General features: G+C 50.4%; 1 protein-coding gene across 1 annotated transcript in view; it reads right to left on the bottom strand.

Annotated features, from left to right (window-relative positions):
• Nucleotides 1–24,686, bottom strand: part of LOC101947758 (F-box only protein 6) — a 125,757-nt gene extending 101,071 nt beyond the window's left edge. Inside the window, exon 1 of the mRNA XM_065575362.1 lies at nucleotides 24,570–24,686. Within this exon, the coding sequence (XP_065431434.1) occupies nucleotides 24,570–24,577 (8 nt within the window). The 5' untranslated portion in view covers nucleotides 24,578–24,686. The remainder of the gene's footprint in view (nucleotides 1–24,569) is intronic.

The raw sequence follows: 24,686 nt of genomic DNA, 5'->3' as shown, positions 1-24,686 counted from the left end.
TTCTCCCAACCTTCCCCACCCCAGAGGAGAAATCAATTGGCTACCCTAGCTAATCCCGAGAGACCGTCTTTATAGATTAAGGCGGCAAATACATTTCAGCAACGGTAGCCTACAGGAACTGCAATCCCTCTCTCTCTGCGGACAGCCACACATCGCGCCCGCCAGAGAACTGCATTGTGCCGAAGACAGATAATCCCATCAGGTCACAATTCCCGGGGACTCGGAATATACGTCTGAAGCCAAAAAGGCAGAAATCAATCAAATGCATTTTAACGGGAGAAGGAATTTACATAGAGAACTAAATATCGGCGTGACCAGAGAAACCACTCAGTCATCTCCTAGGGTGTGCGGGAGGCCCTGGCACAAAGAAACTCAGCCGCTTACATCTGGAACATAGGTCAAATTCTCCTCTCTGCTACACCAGGCCAGCCCCACTGATCCCTGCACCCATTGACAGCAGTGGGGGTTATGTCATTGGCTTCTCCGGGAACAGGACACAGCCGTTAGGAAGCCTATGGAAGTCAACAGAAAGACTCCAATTGGGGTCGGGATCAGTTCTCTGGCGGGCGCGATGTGTGGCTGTCCGCAGAGAGAGGGATTGCAGTGCGGCAGACCGTTCCTTGAGCAATACAGCGTGGGTATGCACGGGGTAGTTCTTCACACAATGCACAGTCAACCTGTGGAACTCATTGCCGGGGGACACTGTGAAGGTCACATGGTAACCTATGCAGGGTGAGAACTGCTGCAGCTGGACCACCCGGGCTGCGGGAAATGGAAGAACAAAGCGGATACCCCGGCTTCCGAAAGGGATCAAAACCCCTATTACACAGGCTCCATCGTGCCCCTCTGAACTCGGATGCAGATACTAGCGTCAGACCAACCCAGCTGCTCGTGGGAACACTCACTCTGTGGAAAATCCACCCCTGTGCAGAGCACCAGCATATGGCCTACGTGCCACTTAGGCAGTGCCTAGGTAGGCTTTGTGCTGACCCTCCTCTCTGGGGTCAGTTCCATCTTCTGCTCTCATGCCTGCTCATCTCCTCTGGGCCCTCCGCAGCTTGGGGTTCTCCTGCTCCCCCGTCTCATCTACAAAGCCCACGTCTTCCCCCAGCACCATGCCACTTCTCTCCAATTTCTTCACCGTCATTCCTCCCCCCTCCCCCGGTCCACAGTTCTCCCTGTTGCTTTAATTGAATCTCCCCGTAAAGCACGTCGTTATATTTCACACAAAGGAAGAGATATCTATATAAAAATAAATTGTATTGTATTGTGCGGAGATGGGGCTTTAAATCATTAAGCTCCTCTTCATACACATCTTATGGCATCTTTTTTAAATGGTAAGAGCATGTCTCCAGATTTATGTGCACCGTTAAGGTCTAATTGACATTAAAAAAAAAACAAAGCGCGGAGCATTCCTTATGCCCTGAAGGTACAACAGACACAAAGAGGACCCCTCATAAATTAAGAATGTTTGGATAAAACTTATATAAAAACTCGTACATATGCTAATAAGACGAAAGACTATAATTATGAGCGGAATAGTGTGCTCACAGCCGTGGCTCTGTGCAATAAGCGATAGACTGTTTCCGCGTCCTTGAAGCCTCAACATATTGTGAGGAGACACTCCCTCATAAATCTAGCCCTGCAAATCGTTTTCAACACCTACGGAGAGCAGGAGATGCTAAGGAATGCTTTCCTCATAGTTTGCATAAATTTCATCTTTCGTGGGATCCCCCCTATTTGAAGGCATCTTTCTCACCTCATGAACAGCACTGATATAAACCAATCCTAAGAGCTGTGGGTCGGATCTCTGGGATAGCTGTCATGGGAAAGGGGAGGGGGAAGCACAAAATTCTCTTCAACTCTCTCCCCCCTCCCCCCCAATACCCGAGCTTTTCATCCAATATCAATTTTTAATACAGGAGGAATTTAATTTTGTTCTACAAAGCTTGGAAGCAATCGAGTTTGTGTAAACAGCAAGCCATCGGGAGATTGCACTTCACAAATATGTACTGCCGACAAAACCCGTTTCCATAGCTATTTAATTCACAAGTCACTGTCCATGGTGCTGAAAGTACAATCCTCCACAACTCTAAATTAAACCTAAGTCTCCATCCATGGTGCTGAATAATAATGGCCCGACACTGCCCAGGCTGTTCCCAACTTATACCACAACTCCTAGTCCCAACTGAGGAGAAGGTCGCGCTTGTGATTACAGCACTTGACTCAAGGGATAGGAGTCTGTTCCCAGCTCTGCCACAAACTTCATGTTGTGACCTCGGTCAAGTCACTTAGGCCCAACACTTCAAAGGGTAGTTAGGTACCTAATTCCCACTGATTTCAATAGGAGTTAGGAGCCTAAACACCTCTGAGGATCCGGGCCTTCTTTCTTCTCTCCGCTCCTCAGCTCTGTAAAATGCGGATGATCATTTCTTACTTCCTAGAGGATCAATTCTTTAATGGACACCATATATAACCACATGGCAAGGGTGCCCAGATTTTAGTTTTGCCTGTGTGAACCAGGAGTAAGGCCATTTAAGGCAACGAAGTTACTCTGCATTTACACTAGCAGGACTAGTAAGTGGCCCGTAATAACTGGCCAAACTTCTGTCCAAGCTTCCGACACCGTATAAGCACTTGGTCTTTGTCCCAGAAGACTTACAACTTAGACAAGATGGAACAAAGAGGGGGGGGGAGAGGCACGTAGAAGTGAAGTGATTTACCCAAGCTCACTTGCAGAGCTGAGAATAGAATCCAGGTGTCAACTCCCAGCCCAGAGCCCGCTCCACCAGACTCCGACAAGACCATGCTATTTTTGCAGCATTCAATTTAGTTTCTCAGCCTTTAGGTGACAAAATAATGCATGGCCCCACAAAAGAACTGACCTAGTTTCTGCTCATGGCCTTCTAATCTGTCTTCTAAATCTTATAGCCTTGGGCTTCTCTCTTATTCCTAAAAGCTCGGAAACCATGTAACAACCACTGAATTATTTTAATGCTGTTGGGGACTATCATCCCCTTTTAGCGATGATTGCTGAATAACTTTTAATAGTGCTATAAATTGCAAGGTTATTTAACAATACCAAATCAATCGGATGCATTAGCCCATTACCTGGAATTAACATAAAGCAAAAGGAAGTTTATTTTCTTAAAAAATAAAAATAAAAAAGAAAATATGCCAAGGTTGCGGTATTGTCAGGAGTTCTTCCCCACCCCCTCTTGGTTCTACAGATAGAGACGTTCAAAAGTTTCTCTTGACGCAGATCAATACAGCTTTCGAATGTGACCATCAGTCCAATTATTGCTTCAATTACAGAATGAAGAGTCGGTTATTGCAACCTGCCCCTTTATTAAAAAACACCACGCCTGTTGCCCATTTGAAATTATACCCGGGGGAAATCATTAACCCACTAATTTGAAATCAATTTAAAGTACATTTGCCTAATGACATGAGAATTGTAAATTATCTATAAATTGTTAATTTAGGAGAATGCCACGCCAGATTTGTGTGTTTTCTTTTGTTTTATTAATTGGCTTTTCCAGATGCATGCTATTTTAAAGCTTCATAACCCACGCCTCTTGGTGAGAAAACATTAAACCCCTTTAATAAGAGGCCTCTTAAGAACAAGAGTAAAACAAATGTAAACTCCTCTCATGCACATTATAATGTGAGGGTTTCTGTATCCAGCCTGCTAATTAGAGCAGGAGAAATCATGGTAAGAAAAGGACTGTTCTGCAAATCTCCAGCCATGTTTTTAACCAAAGTTGGTTTCAGCCACGTTCACTTTTTTTTATGCACTTCACCCCTGTGCAAAAAGTCAACACGAGGCCTGTATACAGCATATTTCCCACTCACGTCCTATTTTGAGGACGTAAATAGGCAGAGACCTCTGCACCGGGGGGGATTCCATCTCTTGTAAATATTTGAGTGACAGATTTTCACTGGCCAGAAGCATTCACAGAAAGTGAATTTCAAAGTTTTGATCTAGGGTCCAGATCGCAACTTCTAGATTGCCAATGGGACGCTGTTATTCACAGGTGTATCCCCACCAACTTCAATAGATCTGTTCCAGCCAGTAAGGTCCCCAGAGCCAGGCCCTACATTACCGTACCATGTTGTGGTGTCAAAGTGTCTCGCGCACTGTATTTACTCTCTCTCTCACACACACACACACACACACACACACACACACCCCAGAATTGCTTGCGCACTCACACAAGCTGCCCAGTCGCAACACAGCTCAGACTTGGAATATTTATATCAATATACAGAGTAAAAAATAAAAAAAAACATGAAAAACTGTTGATTGAATCAAGTCTGAACAGCAAATAAATCCGAGGAAACCGCGATGTTCTCTCAGATGGTCCACAAGCTGAGAGAGAGGCAGCAGCCACTGAATAACATTATTTGTTGCAAATTGTTTGCTTGGCTCGACTTTGGGTAACCATATGCGAGCAGTCAGGAACGAGATCTGAAGCTTTCGGTATTCTGGATGGGAAGGGAGGGAGGCACAATCATTCAATTTTCGCTGTAATTAGAAACATTCAGCACATTATTAAACACTGCATTCTCTGGCTATTTATTCTGTCTCGTTACACATTTTCAAAGGGGAAAGAGCTGCCGGATCTAGCCAGGTCCAGCTGCCATGTTGATGATCAGCAGACACAGCTGGGCGGATCTAGAGGAAAGGGAGCTGTGTGGCTAAGGTGCCTGAACTTAGAAGCTGTGACGAACTGGGACTGTTCTTACTGTGGTCTGTGAATGCTGAGAGGGGAGTGTGGCTAGGATGGTCTGCATTGGGGATGGGAGACTGACCGATGGAGAATACCTGAGCGTGTAACATGAGAACCCAGGAAGGGGTTAGAGGCCAGGTGACACCTTGCCCGGGAAACTGAACAAAGGCTGTGGGAGGGTCGCTGAAGGGAGTTTTTCAGGAGCTGGCTGGTGATATGGCTGGGAGGCAGACGGGGCTCTGACCTCCCAAGGGGGCTGGGGTGCCCAGGGACCCCAATATGGACCTAACTGAGGGGGATCCTGTTGTCTTTGCCTGCAAGACCTGTCTTGGACTGTATTCCTGTCGTCTAAATAAACCTTCTGCTTTGCTGGCTGGCTGAGAGTCATGGTGAATCGCAGGAAGCCGGGGGTGCAGGGCCTTGTGTCCCCCCACACTCTGTGACAGAAGCCTAAGTCCATAATTAAGTGTCTGTCTAAGCGGGTGGATTTTCAGGAGTGCCGAGTACCTCAGGACCTCTGAACTCCTCGACTTAGGCATCTACCTTGGGGCACCCATTATTTCTATTCCACAGAGAGTCTTCCAGAAGTGCAATGAGTGAAGTGGCCAATATATGTGTCACATGTGGGCTGTTCTCTCTCATCCTCGCCAACAGGGAGAATTGGGTGCACGGGGCAGGGCTTTCATTTGCTTTTTGGAAAAAAAAAATCTTCCATGCCGCTCTGTGTTTATGCTGGAGAATGCGAGGTCAAAGAAGCGCGCCTTGCACTTGCAATGGAAAATGGGGAGGTTCGTGATGGGCCGTAGTTCATCCCCTAGTCTCAGACCGGCCACTGAGAAAACAACCTCCTGCACAGACAAGCTTGATCCTGTTGGTGAGAAGGGCCATTGTACCAGAGGAGTGGAAGGGAGCACTTATCCCTAGATAGAAATCCAGAGTCACTCCAATGCGGATGCTCCGGCTTCACTCCAGTGTCCTTGTGCTAAGGTGGGCAAGTCAGTTCTCCATGTGAGACATGGGCTGATCACACTCCCACCTTTTTTTCCAACTGGTCTATGTAGGACCTGATCCGAAGCCCAGTGAAGGCAATGGAAAGACTTGCATTAATTTCGGCAAAAAGAACAGGAGTACTTGTGGCACTTTAGAGACTAACAAATTTATTAGAGCATAAGCTTTCATGGACTAACACGGCTACCACTCTGAAACCTGGCATTAATTTCAGTGAGGTCTGGATCAGAGCTTTAGATTGCAAGCTCTTTGGGGGCAGGAATGGGCTTTCCTTGTGTGTTTGTACAGCACCCTGCATGCAGGCCCAAACTTGGTTGGCACCTCTGGGCACCCCTGGAATTTGCACACCTGCAATCTGAATCCATCCTCTGATTTATGCTCCATTCAGACTGTTTTCACTGTCTGACAGACAAGGCCGCTCTGCAATGAGCGCATCTCCCAGAAAAACGCGTAGCAGCTTCACCTGAAGAGATGCGAAGTTGAAATATGTGCTGGGCATGGCACGCAGAGATGGAAGGTTCTGCGGGGGGGGTTGGAAAGCTCTTTTTACACATGGTAGAACAGGGGCTGTTTCTTTCCCCAGCTCCCGAGTCGAATGCCAGATCCTCCGCTACTTTAAATCAACGGAAGCCTCATCGACTTCCACAGCGGGACGCCAGTTTTGCACCCGCTGAAGATCTGGCCCCTAGCTTCCTACTCTCTAGCAGCTCCCGACGATGCTCTGGCAGGTCGGATGCTGGAGGTAATTTAGTTAAAAGAAAAATTGCCAGCCGAATACTGGCCCTGGTCCCCTAGTGAAACCAATCCAACTGGAAAAAACTCCCGCCTGCTGCTATGCTAATATTTTAAGTAAGCTTTAATTGGCTTCCCGACGCTGGTGCGTAGCGCAGCTCCTCTGCGGGCTGCATGCCGAATGCCATCTCCCTGTCCCAGTCTGAAGAACAGAACAGTGCCGTCAGTCTGGAGAGGAGAGGAGGGAAGGCTGGTTTCCACCGGTCTCTGGTTTCCTCGCCCCCAGTGTCATTCCAACACATCTTTAGTCTGGTGTGAAATCGCAGCACCACCTGTTCTGAGCACTTCACAGTCTCACTTTGAGAGGAAACATGCTCACAAATAAAAAAAACCCACCCAATCATCCCCATGCCGGCTGCTCTCAAACACAGCAGGAGGCGAAGCATGTGCGTGCGGGAGTCACACCTCCTGAAGTTAGCTAGCCCCAAAACGCCCACTACTTTCACACCGTTCCTGGGAGGCCAGACCCCGAAGCCCGCTGAGGTGTCTGCACTGCTCTTAGATAAGCTTTGGGTCTGGCCCTTTGTTGGCATACCAGAACAGGCCTGTATCTAGTTGTGGCTGTTCAGAAGCCGAGACTTCGGATCTCAGTCAAACCCATTTAAATCCAAAGTAACTCCGGTCGGTGACACTAGGCCGAGTTACCCCCGATTTACACAGGTGTGATGAGAATCTAGTCTGCCCCCCTAGCTGATTCCATGGGGCGGTTATCAGCTAAAACCCCACGCACACAAGCATTTAAAGTGATGCAACCCAGGAAACCCATGTGGCTCAGGGACTAATCATGCCTCCCTGAATCCCCTCCCTCCTCTCCCCACAATGCAATATGGCTTCATGTTGGATTTAAAGTGTCTTAAATCCAGCATTAATCCAATCCCTGAGGTCAGTAGCATAACCCCCATTCAGTGGCATAGGAGACTAAGCAAAGGCCATTCATTCCGCCAAGGGAGAGACCAGTTTAGAAGGCCGCTGGTATCAGCTGTGGAAAGCTCTCTGCAGCAGGCTATCAGTTACCCTAGCTTCTCTCGGAGACACGTTGCTGCGGGCGGAGAGACTGGAAAATTAATGGAGGAAGGAATGAGAGGAGGGAGGGGGAGGGGGTGGAGGCTCACATTGACCCAACCCCAGACACACAGAACTAAGGAGGCAGGGGAACCATGAGGCCCACGCGTAATGTCGTCAGTGTTGGGCTCCTGTCTGTATCAAGGGGGGGGGGGGAAGCGTCTCGGAGTCACAGCCCCTCCACACACAGGGCCCTGCCTTCCACCTCCCATGATCATACCATTGGCCTGTCAGCAGCTCCAGCCTGCCACTCCTCCAGCGGGCTGGTCCTATCTTGCCAGCATCCCCGCTCAGACGGGGGGAGGCTGCATGGATTGTCGTGCCCTGCGGTTTCACAGCTCGCCAAGTTCAGAGTGACTGGGACGTCCCCTCTGACTGAGGGCCCAGTTATACCGCCTGGAACCCACCCAGCTCTGGGGTGAGGTCAACAGGCCCGACTCTCCCCCGACTCCCAGTTCAGTGACGCTCTTCCTGGTGCAAGTGAGAGGAGAGTCCGGCCCATTGGACTTACACCAGGAGCATATTTGGCTCTGTGCAGCTAGTTGAGAACTTTTCATGGGGAAACAATGGAAACCGCTAACAAGACATCTCTCTCTGTTGCCTCCACCCCCTCTCGCCTCTTATTCCTTCCTCCCTTCATGTTCCAGTCTCTCCTCGCCGCCACGTGTCTCGGAACGAAGATAGCATAACTAATAACCTGCTGCAGAGAGCTTTCCACGGCTGGCACCAGGGGTCTTCTCAAGTGGCCTCTCCGCTGGCGGAATGAATGGCCTTTGCTTAGTCTCCAGGACCAACTGGTGGTTTGATGTTTATTTTTCCGTGTGATCATTGAGAGGGAGAGAGAAAGGAGAGACTCATCACCATCCATCACGCGCTTCATTGTTTAGTAATAAGATGTATTACCCCCTCGCAGCAAAACAACATTCCAGCCAGCGGGGCCATTTGTTAGGCTCGAGCTGACTGGGACAGCTGTTCGTGTCAGCTCTGTAAATATTCCATTCGGAGGCCAGACAGCCCCTTTGAAAGCTCTAATAAATAGGCTGGCGGACTCCTGCGCATGGTGGCGGTTAGCGACTTGTGCCATCACGGGGCAGGCTGGATTCCTCAAGGAGTCCACAGTGCCCGGCGGAAATCTTTGCCTGGAGGAGGAGGAGACGGGCACACAGACGGCTGACTGGGCCACTCACGGTTTTGGAGTCGCCTTTAATCTAGCCAGTGGCAGCCCTTAGCCGGGGGAGGGCGGTCACGGGATCAGAGCAGGGGGATGGCAACCAACACTCCTGGGTGCTGTTCCCAGCTCTGACCCCCTGATGAGAATTCACCTCCCTGTGCCTCTGTCTTCCCCATCTGTAGTCACAGGGGCTGAGCTTGCTGGGAGTTTGCCCCCTGAAGTGCTCGGAGAGCCTAGGATTAAAACTGCGATTTACAAACAGAGGATTTGTCACAGCATTTTGGCCAGCGAGCCCACAGGCTTGGTGTACTGAAGCACCGGGGATTTGAACACCTCTTTAGCAACGCGAAAGCAGGGTGCTCTCACTCCTCCCCTACCCACCAATCAGAGAGGGTCGCCTCATCTTTTTCAACCCTTTCAGGTCTCCTGAAGTCTCGGGTGCCCCTCGGGGGCAGACAAATGGTGGGACAGTTCTGCCCATTCCCACGATTCATCGTTGTTTTCAGCAGCTTGTACCAACAGGGCGACTCTGATCCAAGACTGACGCCTCCTCTCTCCTGCCCCCCCCCCCCATGGTTGGAAGAGACTCCCCAGGCCCGATCCACAAACCAACCACGACAGCTAGAGTGTATATTTTTGGGGGGCGGGAGAATCAAGACTCCCATCCATTTGGGGGACTGGAAGCAGGTTGGTCTCACTTGGTTTCCATTCCCAGAGCAGGCGGCGGGTATTTTGGTTCCACTAGCCCCTCCCTCCAGAGAAGTCTCCGATCAGCAGCTCTCTGAACAACACGGGTTGAACTAACAGGTGGTGGGGTCGGGCCGTGAAATGAGGCAGAACCGCGACTGAGAATTAACTCCCATTTGGAGCGCGGACAGGCTCCCGCTGGCTGGCTCTACGCCGTTCGCCCCCGGCCCGGGTCCGGCGTGCTCTGCAGAAAACAGCCCCCCGCTCTTACAACTGGTCCAGCGAGAGCACGCTCCAGCAGCCAGAGTGGAGTCCTGCCACCGAGCTAGGGCCAAGCCCCATTTCCTTCCGTAGCTAGGTGTGAAATGAGCTGCTCCAGCCCTCACAATTTGGCCACGTAGACTTGGCTTTTAAGGTCACTCCGTCCCCGATATGGCTCGACACACTGTAGGAAGCAAACGCGTTTCCCCAGCTCAGAGGGGGAGGGGCAAGCACGAATGCTAGGCTGTTAATATGAACCCCCTGTAACGGGGTTCACTCACCGCAAGAGCACCTCCTTCTGGCCAGGTGTGGTGCAGCGGCTGTCTCCCCAGATGGCGCCCGCCCGCCCACGGTCTCTCATAGAATCATAGAATCATAGAATATCAGAGTTGGAAGGGACCTCAAGAGGTCATCTAGTCCAACCCCCTGCTCAAAGCAGGACCAATTCCCAGCTAAATCATCCCAGCCAGGGCTTTGTCAAGCCGGGCCTTAAAAACCTCCAAGGAAGGAGACTCCACCACCTCCCTAGATAACGCATTCCAGTGTTTCACCACCCTCCTAGTGAAATAGTTTTTCCTGATATCCAACCTGGACCTCCCCCACTGCAACTTGAGACCATTGCTCCTTGTTCTGTCATCTGCCACCACTGAGAACAGCCGAGCTCCATCCTCTTTGGAACCCCCCTTCAGGTAGTTGAAGGCTGCTATCAAATCCCCCCTCATTCTTCTCTTCTGGAGACTAAACAATCCCAGTTCCCTCAGCCTCTCCTCATAAGTCATGTGCTCCAGACCCCTAATCATTTTTGTTGCCCTCCGCTGGACTCTTTCCAATTTTTCCACATCCTTCTTGTAGTGTGGGGCCCAAAACTGGACACAGTACTCCAGATGAGGCCTCACCAATGTCGAATAAAGGGGAACGATCACGTCCCTCGATCTGCTGGCAATGCCCCTACTTATACAGCCCAAAATGCCGTTAGTCTTCTTGGCAACAAGAGCACACTGTTGACTCTCCATTGCTGCAGTGGTCTCTCTTCCGGCCACTTGGCCCGCTGGCCAGGTCACACTTCTGGGGGTAACAGAGTCCAACCAACCTATCGCCCAATGGCCGTACAGCGGCCTTCCATGGTCCTTACACCCCTCACTTCAGGGGGTTTCACCCCACCGTCCTCAGTGGCTGGTAGAGGAACCGTCCCAGGCCCTCCCTCCGTTCTGGGTTCCAGCCCAGGGACCCTACCGCGGTCACCCCACGTCTATTCCCTCAGAGTCCTTGCTGCTTCCCGACCGCTTCCTACCTCATTTACCCCCCAGAGAATGACTTCAGCGTCTCTCTGGTCAACACTTCCCTGCCCAGCTCCCTCATCCTCAATCAAGCCTGGCTCTCGCAGGCCACGTGTTGCCACTAGCCAGCTGTAGTAACGGGCCTCTCAGGCCCACATTAACCCCTTCAGGGCCTGAGTGGGGCGCACACCCCATCACGGTCCCATTCTTGAAAGAGACGAAGCCGCATCTCCCATTAAGCTAGACCCTGGGGACAAAGGATGGTCTTGTGGGGGCGGCCCTGGACAGTGACTTGGGAGATGTAGATTCTATCCTGGACTCTGCCACAGACTTCCTGTGTGACCGTGGGCAGGTCATGTCACCTCTCTGTGCCTCAATTCCTCATCTATAAAACGGGGATATCGGTTCCTGTCTCCCACAGTCTTGTCTATTTAGACTGTTTCTTACTATGTCTAAGTATGTACAACTCCCAGCATAACGGGGCCCCTGACATCAGCAGGCCTCTAGGCACGAACACATAAGTAATAAAATCACTATATGCAACAGGGCAAATTTACACCCAGTGTAAGAGGGTCTGACTCCACGCACCTTAATACACTCAGTCAGACCAGGCCGGTATTTGGCACTTTCATCCCTTCTGTAACGGCGCGGATGTCAATGACGCCACCCCAGGAACGAGCGAGATGCCCAGCTTACCGAGGGAGGACACGGCGCCGTGGGTTAAAAGGAGTGGAGTTTGCTCTACAGAGGTTAGCGTCTTAGAAACACTCGTAGCAGATCAAATGGTGGGGAGCATAAGCTATTCAAAAGCCAGGGATACAATTCTCAGGGAGCAGAGGATACAGTCCGAGGGAGGAAAGGGTTAACTGCTTAGCTGGCTGGCGCTCATGAAGCGCCCTCTCCGGATCCAGGGGCTCACGGGGTGAAAGGAGGGCTCGGAGCTGCAGGTTTAGGACGTGGAATTGCTAGGTGACGATATACTGCATTGCTTGCTTGGGTTCTTTTTAATGTGCCCACCTAGCACTGGGGAAAAGCCACATGGAACAAACTGCCCGGGGGTTGTATAAACTTGCCTGCAGTTGGCAATACAAACAGGCCCCGCCCACTCCACCGGCCCCCAAGCAGCTGTACCACCAATCAGTGAGGCCAGAGGTCTGGGTGCAGGGATTGGACCATGGGGGCCAAAAGCTCAAGTCTCCACCCTTTGAACTAGGGTCCTGCCCCGACTTCTACTGCAGGGAGGGGGATTTTTGCCATTGACTTCAATGAGAGTTGGCTCTGGCCCTGCAGGAGTTCCTGCACTGGCTGCCAGGGTCAGAGGTTCTGGGGTCAGCCACTACAAGACAGAGCTGCCTGCATGACGATAGAACTACACTTGTACCCCACCCTGATGTTCAGCAAACTGCCTGCAGGGCGGAGTATCCCAGCTGGGGACCCACCTCCGAAAACACCCGCCCGTCCCAGCAAGGGTCATCCAGAGAGAGGGCAGACCCAGTTCAGAAGACAGCACGCTGGGTGTCTCCCCACGCCCCTCAAAAGAGTCTCGCCGACATTCCCCAATAGACCGAACCCAAGGCTCTGAAATGCCTCGTTAACATCCTAGCCCATCTTAGCAGCTCCTCTGCTTTCAGCCCTGCACCAGAGTCCGTTTTCCTGGTGCTTCCAGCCGGAGCAGAAGTGCAGGGATTCTTGCAAGGCAACCTGTGCTCGTGCGACTCCCCAGCCCCATGCTGCAGAACAGAGGGCCAGCTAGCCCAGAGAGCACAGGAAGCTCCAAGCAGCTACAGGCCTGCCCTGTACTACTGCAGAGGAGATGTGCTGCAACGTGAGAAGGGGCCTCCAGTGGATTTCACGAAGATCCCTTCTCCTAGGAGCAAATACACAGCGTCGGCCCTGCCAGTGACTGCCTCAGAGCTTACGGCCTCTTCTAGTGCCTTGGCCAACTCCAGCACCAGTGATGTGCTACCAGATGCGCTGCTGCTCTCTCTAGTGAGATCAGCACATCGGCCATCAAACACAGACTCCACAGGCAGCTGCTGACCATTACCAAGAGACAACTCTTGCCTCCCTTTGATCACCCCCCACTACAGGATCAAACTGGCCCTGCTCTGGCCGCTGTGCTGACCGCTTCAGAGACCAAGTGCGGTCAAGGTTCAGGTTGGGGTTTGCGATCCCTTCATTCAGACACCAATTGCTCCTTCTCAGCCCCCCGCCTGCTTTGCTCTCGGGTGGTGGTGGTGGGCGCGGGGGGTGTTACTCGACTTTGATTTTAATAGCACCATTTGCAGAGCAAGTTACGGCTCCTTGGGAGAAACGATGTCAGAGAATTCATGGAGGATAGGTCCATCCATGGCTATTAGCCTGGGATGGACAGGGACGGTGTCCCTAGCCCCTGTTTGCCAGAAACTGGGAATGGGCGACAGGGGATAGATCACTTGATGATTACCTGTTCATTCCCTCTGGGGCACCTGGCATTGGCCACTGTCGGAAGACAGGACACTGGGCTAGATGGACCCTTGGTCTGACCCAGTACGGCCGTTCTGATGTTCTTAGAGGCATCGTGCCTGTGGAGATAGTGAGGGACTAGACACAGGAGAACTGTTTCCCCCCCACCCCAGACAAAGCTATAGACAACCTTCACTGCCACTGTTTTCCCTCCTCATTTCCTTTTCCAGTTGCAGAACCTTCCTCGTACAGTTATGATTTGGGGTTTGTACCCAGACCAATTCTACCCCCTGCCTCAATTCCAGCCTCTATTTTCAACAGGAGTCAACATCCTTCATGTCCACCATTGTTTAGCGCTGCTGTCAAACAGCTGATGCATTTCAACCCAGCAACAACTGCGTTTTACTGGTAGATCACGCACTGATCCCCTCCCCTCCCATGTATCACTGTGGATCACTTTGGGATCCTTGGGAAGCGCGCTATGCAAGTCCTCTCCAAAACCAGCAGCAACACTCACTCAGCTGTGAGCACTCCTCATCCTAACGCAAGGTTTGGAATTTGAACCCTCGGATGATCCCACAGCCCAAGTCAGAGGCCCAGCAGATCCACCTCATCCAGACTTTACTGAGTCTACTTTTTATCCCCTGCCTCTTTGATTGCTTCTCCCCTGACAAGATGACAGCTTAGCTACTAGCATTTCAGCAGCTGGCCTCACTGGCCCTTTCCCATTGCCTGTTGTGGGCAGTGCTAGGCAATATACTTTTGTGCCTAGCCGGAAGAACAAGAAGCTAACTCAAGACAAAAAGAAAGACCAGCATTCTGGACCAGCACTCCAATACTTGTTGCAAACCTTCCAAGTGTCCCTACATTGCCCTGCCAACTAAACACACCAGCCTCCCAAATGCATGTCCTTCACCCTTTCCTATCCATGCAACATAGCTGGAAAACAAACCTGAACTCCTCCAGAGAGGGATGAAACAGAATTACAAGGCAAGCTGCCCCGAAAGCACTCCCGAGCCCTGTTGTTCTCCATTCGAAAGCTGTTTGGGCCACTGAGATGTGTCAGCTAGGCGGTGACAAATTGCCAGGGAAAGAAAGAATGTGAATCATCCTCTTTGACTGACCTTCGTGTCAATCATCAAAGGGAGACGGCACTTCCTGACTTACTCAGAGGCTGATAATGAGCCGCTCACGCTGTCTGGGAAGCAATGATTGACTGAACTCAATAGCTACTTGATGCAATTGTCTGTCATCCTACCCACCAACTCCACACCACCACTACCCCCTTTCTGCCTGTGCACGGGTGTGGCTGTATTTATGGCAGAGAAGAAGTGCACGCGTGTGCACATATACACACCACATATAAAGGTGGCTGCATATAGGTTTGTGTACAAGGGGGTGTTTATGAAAAAATGGGCAAGTGAAAAAGGGATAGTGCGTAGAAGGGAAAAAGAGTCATCGCGTGTGTTAGAGTTTGTGCAACAACGTGATGATCAGGAGGGCCCAGCGCTCATCGGTAGCATGTGAGGTTGAGACACCACGTTGCAGTGTCAGTGTAGGATTTCAGCGCTCTGTATTTCTCTGCGAGAGGGGCCGGGTAGCCATTAATAATGGACTTAACCTCCGGTCTCTTTTAAACCCTGTTATAGTCCTAGCCTTCACAACCTCCTCAGGCAAGGAGTTCCACAAGTTGACTGCATGCTGTGTGAAGAACTTCCTATATATGTTGTAAACCTGCTGCCCATTAATTTCATTTGGTGGCCCCTAGTTTTTATATTATGGGAACAAGTAAATAAAACTTTTCCTTATTCACTTTCTCCACATCACTCATGATTTTATATACCTCTATCATATCACCCCTTAGTCTCCTCTTTTCCAAGCTGAAGAGTCCTAACCTCTAATCTCTCCTCATATGGGACCCGTTCTAAACCCCTAATCATTTTAGTTGCCCTTCTCTGAACCTTTTCTAATGCTAGTATATCTTTTTTGAGATGAGGAGACCACATCTGTATGCAGTATTCAAGATGTGGGCTTACCATGGATTTATATAAGGGCAATAAGATATTCTCCGTCTTATTCTCTATCCCTTTTTAATGATTCCTAACATCCTGTTTGCTTTTTTGACTGCCGCAGCACATTGCGTGGACGTCTTCAGAGAACTATCCACGATGACTCCAAGATCTTTTTCCTGATTAGCTGTAGCTAAATTAGCCCCCCATCATATTGTATGTATAGTTGGGGTTATTTTTCCCAATGTGCATTACTTCACATTTATCCACATTAAATTTCATTTACCATTTTGTTGTCCAATCACTTAGTTTTGTGAGATCTTTTTGAAGTTCTTCGCAGTCTGCTCTGGTCTTAACTATCTTGACCAGTTTAGTATCGTCTGCAAACTTTGCCACCTCACTGTTTACCCCTTCTCAAGATCATTTATGAATAAGTTGAATAAGATTGGTCCTAGGACTGACCCTCGGGGAACACCACTAGTTACCCCTCTCCATTCTGAAAATGTACTGTTTACTTCTACCCTTTGTTCCTGGTCTTTTAACCTGTTCTCAATCCATGAAAGGATCTTCCCTCTTATCCCAAGACAACTTAATTTACTTAAGAGCCTTTGATGAGGGACTTTGTCAAAGGCTTTCTGAAAATCTAAGTATACTATGTCCACTGGATCCCCCTTTTCCACATGTTTGTTGACCCCTTCAAAGAACTTTAATAGATTAATAAGACATGATTTCCCTTTACAGAAACTATGTTGACTTTTGCCCAACAATTTATGTTCTTTTATGTGTCTGACAATTTTATTCTTTACTATTGTTTCAACTAATTTGCCCGGTACTGACTTAGACTTGCCGGTCTGTAACTGCCAGGATCACCTCTAGAGCCCTTTTTAAATATTGGCATAACATTAGCTATCTTCCAGTCATTGGGTACAGAAGCCGATTTAAAGGACAGGTTACAAACCACAGTTAGTAGTTCTGCAATTTCACATTTGAGTTCTTTCAGAACTCTTGGGTGAATGCCATCTGATCCTGGTGACTTGTTAATGTTAAGTTTATCAATTAATTCCAAAACCTCCTCTAGTGACACTTCAATCTGTGATAATTCCTCAGATTTGTCACCTACAAAAGGCGGCTCAGGTTTGGGAATCTCCCTAACATCCTCAGCCGTGAAGACTGAAGCAAAGAATCCATTTAGTTTCTCCGCAATGACTTTATCGTCTTTAAGCGCTCCTTTTGTATCTCGATCATCAAGGGGCTCCACTGGTTGGTTAGCAGGCTTCCTGCTTCTGATGTACTTAAAAAACATTTTGTTATTACCTTTTGAGTTTTTGGCTAGCTGTTCTTCAAACTCCTCTTTGGCTTTTCTTATTACATGTTTACACTTAATTTGGCAGTGTTTATGCTCCTTTCTATTTACCTCACTAGGATTTGACTTCCACTTTTTAAAAGATGCCTTTTTATCTCTCACTGCTTCTTTTACATGGTTAAGCCACGGTGACTCTTTTTTAGTTCCTTTACTGTGTTTTTTTAATTTGGGGTATACATTTAAGTTGGGCCTCTATTATGGTGTCTTTGAAAAGTGTCCATGCAGCTTGCAGGGATTTCACTTTAGTCACTGTACGTTTTAATTTCTGTTTACCTAACCCTCTCATTTTTGCATAGTTCCCCTTTCTGAAGTTAAATGCCACAGTGTTGGGCTGTTGAGATTTTCTTCCTACCACAGGGATGTTAAAAGTTATTATATTATGGTCACTATTTCTAAGCGGTCCTGTTATAATTATCTCTTGGATCAGATCCTGCGCTCCACTCACGACTAAATGGAGAATTGCCTCTCCCCTTGTGGGTTCCCGTACCAGCTGCTCCAAGAAGCAGTCATTTAAAGTATTGAGAAATTTTGTCTCTGCATTTCATCCTAAGGTGACATGTACCCAGTCAATATGGGGATAATTGAAATCCCCCACTATTATTGAGTTCTTTATTTTGATAGCCTCTCTAATCTCCCTTAGCATTTCATCGTCACTATCACTGTCCTGGTCAGGTGGTCGATAATAGATCCCTAATGTTATATTCTTATTAGAGCATGAAATTACTATCCATAGAGATTCTATGGAACATGTGGATTCACTTAAAATTTTTACTTCATTTGATTCTACATTTTCTTTCACATATAGTGCTACTCCCCCCGCCCCCGCACGACCTGTTCTGTCCTTCCGATATACACCTCTACCTCGATATAACTTGACCCAATATAACATGAATCCGTATATAACGCAGTAAAGCAGCACTCCGGGGGGAGCGGGGGTGCTGCGCACTCTGGTGGATCAAAGCAATTCAATATAACACAGTAAGATTTTGGCTCCTGAGGACAGTGTAATATCGGGGTAGAGGTATATTTTATACCCCGGAATGATTGTGTCCCATTAATTGTCCTCACTCCACCATGTTTCTGTGATGCCTATTATATCAATAAAAAGCAACAGAGAGTCCTGTGGCACCTTTAAGGCTAACAGATGTATTGGAGCATAAGCTTTCGTGGGTGAATACCCACTTCGTCAGATGCATGTTAGTCTTAAAGGTGCCACAGGACTCTCTGTTGCTTTTTACAGATCCAGACTAACACGGCTCCCCCTCTGATATTATATCAATATCCTCCTTTAGCACGAGGCACTAGTTCACCCATCTTATTATTTAGACTTCTAGCATTTGTGTACAAGCACTTTAGAAACTTGTCACTGTTTATTTGACCTTTTCTGATGTGTCAGATTCTTTTTTATGTGAATGTTTCTTGTGTGATCTGGCCCCTACTTTATCCTCTATCCTCTCCTCCTGACTAGAACCTAGAGAATCTCTATCAATAGACTCTCCTCTAAGAGAAGTCTCTGTCCGATCCACGTGCTCCTCTGAAGCAGTCGGCTTTCCCCCATCTCTTAGTTTAAAAGCTGCTCTGCAACCTTTTAAATGTTAAGTGCCAGCAGTCTGGATCCACTTTGGTTTAGGTAGAGCTCATCCCTCCTGTATAGGCTCCCCCATCCCAAAAGTTCCGCCAGTTCCTAATAAATCTAAACCCCTCCTCTCTACACCATCGTCTCATCCACGCATTGAGACGCCGGACCTCTGTCTGCCTACCTGGCCCTGCGTGTGGAACTGGGAGCATTTCTGAGAATGCCACCATAGATGTCCTGGATTTCAGTCTCTTCCCTAGCAGCTAAAATTTGGCCTCCAGGACGCCTCTCCTACCCTTCCCTATGTCATTGGTACCTACATGTACCATGACCACCGGCTCCTCCCCAGCACTACACAAGTCTATCTAGATGCCTCGAGAGATCAACAATCTTCCCACCAGGCAGGCAAGTCACCATAAGGTTCTCTCGGTCATCACAAACCCAGCTATCTATGTCAGTAATGGGAGATTCAATCATTAGAAACACCTGCCTTTTCCTAGCGACTGGAGTTCCCTCCCCCAGAGAGGTAACCTCAGTGCGAGGGGCAACCCCAACACCATCTAGAAGGAGGGTCCCAACTATGGGAAGGTTTCCCTCTGCTCCTGCTGACTGCTCGCCTTCTCTGAGCCTTTCATCCTCCTTAACTGGCTGTCTGACCAGAGGTGGGACAAATCTACAGTGTCCCTGAAAGCCTCATCAACATACCTCTCTGCCTCCCTTAGCTCCTCCGGTTCCGCCACCCTGGCCTCTGAGGGCCAGGAGCTCCTTGCACCGAATGCACACATACGCCACCTGCCCACAGGGCAGGTAGTCATACATGCTGCATTCAGCGCAATAAACTGGATAGCCCCCACTCTGCTGCTGGGCTTCTACCTGCATTCTCTCCTACAGTTACCTAGGTTAATAAAAGGGTTTTGTTTAAATCAAAAAGTTTTGAATGTAGTTTAGTTTACAGGTTTAAAAGGGCGGCAAGTGAACCTCACCCCCTTCCCAACTCCCTTGCAAAACTCCCTGTTAGCAGCCCTGTTTGCAAAGCTCCCTGTAGCACCATCTCTCCACCCAAAGGCTACTTTAATCCCATCCACAGTGAGCATGGGGTCATGCACTGTCCATCTGGAGGTGCCGCGTTGGCCAAGCTCTCTCCCACTGTATCAGTGGGGTTCTGACCATCGACTGCAGTGAGGGCAGCATAGGGCCACCATCGAGGGCTCTTGGAAATCTGCCCCAAGGCCTATCCAGGGCCGGCTCTGGTTTTTTTGCCGCCCAAGGCAAAAAAGCCTCCCGCCGCCCCGCCCCCACCCCCAGCGCGGCAGGGGAGGGCAGCGAGCCCGTCCGGGGCTCCGCTCTCCCCAACCGGCCGGAGCGCCGGGAGGAGGGCGGCGAGCCCGGCCAGGGCTCCGCTCTCCCCGACCGGCCAGAGCGCCGCACCGCCCCCCTCCAGGTGCTGCCCCAAGCACAAGCTTGGTGGGCTGGTGCCTGGAGCCGGCCCTGGGCCTATCCAAAGCTCATCAGCAGAAACCGTCCCTTTCACACCCATTGGCTTCAGCTGGGGCCCTCTGCATGCAGCCCCATCTCACGCCTCCCTCCATAACAGCTTCTACAAACCAGGATCTGCTCCGATTTACACCAGTGTAACGCACTCTCCCCAAGGGCACCACTCCAGATTTATACCCGCATCAGCAAGATCAGAGGCAGGTCCTGTAAACAAGAGCTGTGCAGTGAGAGATCAGGAGCCACCAGGGACCCTTAAACATGTCACCGCCATCTTCCTAATAATCCATTCCCAATCTGCTCCAGCACACAGCACGCTGGGCTAAGCCCCTCCTGGGATAGCAGAGCTGTTTCCAGCTAATAGCCCCGCTGCTGGTTACAAGGAGGCTCTGATCAAGGCTGGATGAAAACTAATTAAAGGGTTGATTCCTATCCGGCGTGCCGGGTCCTAGACAAAAATAAAGCATTTCAAGTTGGTTCTGGGGAAGCAATTGAAAGAGGACAGGCTCCTCCGCTCTCTCTCTCATCCCCTGCATGGTGGACGCATTGGGCTGGATCATGGTCCAACAGGTTATTCGAGGCCACGGGAGCAGTAGCCCTGGGCATTTGTTGGTTTTTAGCCCCTTGCTGGCACTGGGGTCAGAATGAACTCTAGAAATTTACTGTGTGCTGTAAAACTAGACAGAGGGCTGCCAGCGGGGTCGTGTGTGGGGCGTGTTTAAAGATCCAGGCGTAAATCTCAAGGGGATACTGCTTAGGCTCATGGGACAGGAATCCTCTAGCCAGGACACAGGCCAGAGTCAGCTGGGAATGCTGCCGCCATCCACTCGTCACAGATTCTAACGAGCTGGCAGGGCCCTGGCAAAGCACAAGCTCACCAGCTTCTCTGCCAGCCAGCGGGTTCAACCCCTGTTATCCAAGTGTTTCAGACTGGCCCTGCCCTACTCTCCGGCTCCCATTCAGTACGGGCCAGCGGGTAGAGCAGCAGTCTGGGACTTGGAGACCTGGATTCTACTTCTAGCTTGCCACCGGCCTGCTGGGTGACTTGGGCAAGTCACTTTCCTTCCTTGTGCCTCAGTTGGCTCCAGCTGGAAAATGGGGCTAAAGATGCTTACCCTCCTTCGTGAAGCGCTTTGACAGCGGTGGCTGAAGAGTGCTATGAAGGGAGACAGGTGTTATTTGTATTTACGGTCTCTCTCAGAGGATGCCCAGTCTCCCAGGGTACGGCTACACTGCAATTAAAAACTTGGGGCTGGCCCGTGCCAGCTGACTCGGGCGCAGGCTAAAGGGCTGTTTAATTGCAGTGTAGATGCTCAGGCTCTAGGACCTTGCAAAGTGGGAGGGTCTTGGAGCCGGGCTCCAGCTGGAGCCCAAACAGCTACACTGCAGCTAAACAGCCCCTAAGCCAGGTGGGCAAACTATGGCCCGGAAGCCGCATCTGGCCCTTCAGATGTTTTAATCCGGCCCTCGAGCTCCTGCTGGGGAGCATGTGCTGTGGCTCTGTGCTGCTCCCAGAAGCTGCAGCATGTCCCCCCTCCGGCTCCTACACATAGGGCCAGTCGGGGGCTCCACATGCTGCCCCTGCCCCAAGCACAGCCCCTGGAGCTCCCATTGGCCAGCAACCACAGCCAATGGGAGCTGCAGGGGCAGCACCTGCGGACAGGGCAGCGTGGAGAGCCTCCTGGCCACGCCTCCGTGTAGGAGAGGGGACATGCCACTGCTTCCCGGAGCTGCTAGAAGTAAGCACCGCCCAAAGCCTGCACCCCTGAGCCCCTCCAGCGCCCCAACCCCCTGCCCCAGCCTGCTCCCCCTCCCACTCTCTGAACCCCTCAGTCCCACCCTCCTGCACCCCCAGAGCCCGCACCCCCAGCCAGAGCTCTCACCTCCCCACCTGCACCCCAACCACCTGTCCCAGCCCAGAGCTCCCTCCCGGACCCTGAACTTCTCATTTCTGGCCCCACCCTAGAGCCCACCCCCCTACCGCATCCTCACCCCCAATTTTGTGAGCATTCATGGCCTGCCATACAATTTCCATACCCAGATGTGGCCCTCAGGCCAAAACGTTTGCCCACCCCTCAGGGCCAGCTCCAGGCACCAGCCTGACAAGCACGTGCTTGGGGCGGCCGCTCCAGCGAGGGGCGGCACGTCCAGGTATTCGGCGGCAATTCGGCGGACGGTCCCTCACTCCCGCCGGGAGCAAAGGACCTCCCGCCGAATTGCCGCCGCAGATCACAATCGCGATCGCGGCCTTTTTTTTTTTTTTTTTTTTTTGGGCTGCTTGGGGCAGCCAAAACCCTGGAGCCGGCCCTGCCACCCCTGTCCTTAGCCCAAGCCCCTGTGACCTGGGCCAGCTGTGAGTTTGTAATTGCAATGTAGGCCTACCCCCAGCGGTCAGGGCCCTAGGACTCCTAGGGCAACTTGCTCTTAACCCTTTGTCTCCTCTACAATCCAGCACTCCATGCCTCTGCCCTCAGTGAGTTGCCAGGCCCTCTCCCTTTTAGTTTAATGGCATCAGGAGCCTTGATTAATGCAATAGCCACAACTGTGAGAGGCTTGGAGAGACTGCTCAGCCCAGGGGGCCCTGTGGGCTGAATTAATATAACTGCCTTTCAATAAGGGAACCACATTAAAGCTACAGAGAAGAACACCGTACACCTGCCTCTGAGCCATTGTGAATTACACTTGAGGTCCCCACGCTGTGCAGCAAGTCTGCTCTAAATCAGTGGCTCTCAACTTTCCAGAGAACTAGACCCCTTTCAGGAGGCTGATTTATCTCGTGTCCCCCCAAATTCCACCTCACTTAAAAACTACTCGCTTACACAATCAGACATAACAATACAAGAGTGTCCCAGCACGCTATTACTGAACAATCGCTGACTCTCTCATTTTTACCATACAATTAGAAAATAAGTCCACTGGAATATAAATAAATAATTGTACTTACATTTCAATGAATGGTATATAGAGCCGTATAAATGAGTCATTGTCTGTATGGAATTGTAGTTTGTACAGTGCGTTTTATGTAGCCTGTTGTAAAACTAGGCAAACATCTAGAGGAGTTGATGTATCCCCTGGAAGACCTCTGTGTACCCTCAGGGGTACGCGTACCCCTGGCTGAGAACTACTGCTCTAAATCCCGCAGCAGATTAGAGGGTCAGTGGCAGCATGAGACGCATTTTAAGGAGACCGAGGTTTTTACTGAATTAAATATGAGAATAAGCAACTCAGTCAGCACCACCTGTGCCTGCTGGTATTTAACGTTCAGTTCTGTTTATCCTACGCTGCCCCCTTCACTTTTAATTTTCCACCTGCTGCAGAATTCACGGGTTTGTTTTAAGCAAGTTGTCAGGGAGGAAGCCGGAGGGTTTAAAGCTTGAGGAGGGGGCAGTTGGGGCTGAGGGCACCCAGGAAGGCGGGGAAGCCAGTTTGGGGTTGCAAGGGGAGGACAATCATTGGATGCTAAAATAAATCAACAGTGAAATGGCTAACAACGCAGACAGTGAAATCTGCACCACTGGATTCCACTCCTCTTGGAGCCATTGTTTTCAAGCCCCCTGCAGACTCAGGCAGGCCTCTGTCATACTCAATTCCTATGTGAAGCTTTTCTGAATGACCATTGGGGATAGGAAGCGTAGGCTGTGGAGTGCAATCCTTCAGCAAGAGGTAGATTTTGCACCTTTAGAAGCATGAGTAAAAAGGGGCCCAGATTATGTTTTCCTACACAGAAAGCAACCAGGCTATTGGCATACTTTAAATTGAAGGAATACAGCAGAACCTCACCGTTATGAACCCCGGAGTTACACACTGACCACACCCCTCATTCGGAACTGAAAGTACGCAAGCAGGCAGCAGCGGAGACCAAAAAAAAAAAAAAAAGCAAATACAGTGTTAAACAAACTACTAAAAAAACAAAAACCAAAGGGAAAGCAGCATTTTTCTTCTGCACAGTAAAGTTTCAAAGCTGTAGTAAGTCAATGTTCAGCTGTAAACCTTTGAAAGAACCATGACGTTTTGTTCGCGTTACAAACATTTCAGAGTTACGAACAACCTCCACTTCCCAGGGCCTCGTTGCGCTGAGGTTCTGCTGTGTTCTTGGTACAGTAGAAGCTCCATAAGAGAGTGGGCAGCGCACATGTCGCTCTGCAACAGCTAGGAGAGTAAAATAACTGCTGTCTGTTGACAGAGGCAAAGGCCTCAGAACCGTAAAGGTGCAGGAGACAGCAGACGGAGGCAGCACAGTTTCATAGCTAGATCAGAAGGTCAAGACCGAGCCAGCACTCACTACCCTGGCCCTCAGGAGGAGGAAAGGTTGGAGGTCAGACAGGCCAGGAGCTGCTGCCAAATCATGCTCAGCGGTGCCAGTACTCGCTGATCTTCACTGTTAACATGGGGGCAAAACCCTGAAGCCCCCTCTCAGCCCTTGCTGGGGCAGAGCACCCATTGCCAGAAAAGCCACCCCGGCTACCACCCTTCTTCCTTCACTCAAATCTGAGTTCACCATCCATTCCCACCTGCCCCTCACCCCTCCATGCCACTCTGCAAAGGAGACACAGCACCAGGTCACTTCAGGCACCAACCCAGCTAACCCAAGTGCCTTTCTCCCACCACCTGCCCTGTGGTTAGGCCCACGGCCAGGGAGTCACTGCACCTGAGCAGGTTCCACCACAGTGAGGGGCACTCCAGGAGCTACTCACAGCCTCATAGCAGCAGCGTGTGCTTCCCTCCTTGGGCCTCACAGGCCCCGTATCCCTGCAGGTTCTCCTCTCAGCATGTGGCCACCTGCTTCCTTCCCAAGGCTGGAGCTACAGTAG

The sequence above is a fragment of the Chrysemys picta genome, chromosome 21 (genome assembly GCF_011386835.1).
Source record: "Chrysemys picta bellii isolate R12L10 chromosome 21, ASM1138683v2, whole genome shotgun sequence".
Lineage (NCBI taxonomy): Eukaryota > Metazoa > Chordata > Testudines > Emydidae > Chrysemys > Chrysemys picta.
The sequence above is the reverse complement of the archived record's forward strand: the minus strand, read 5'-3'. Positions and strand labels throughout refer to the sequence as shown.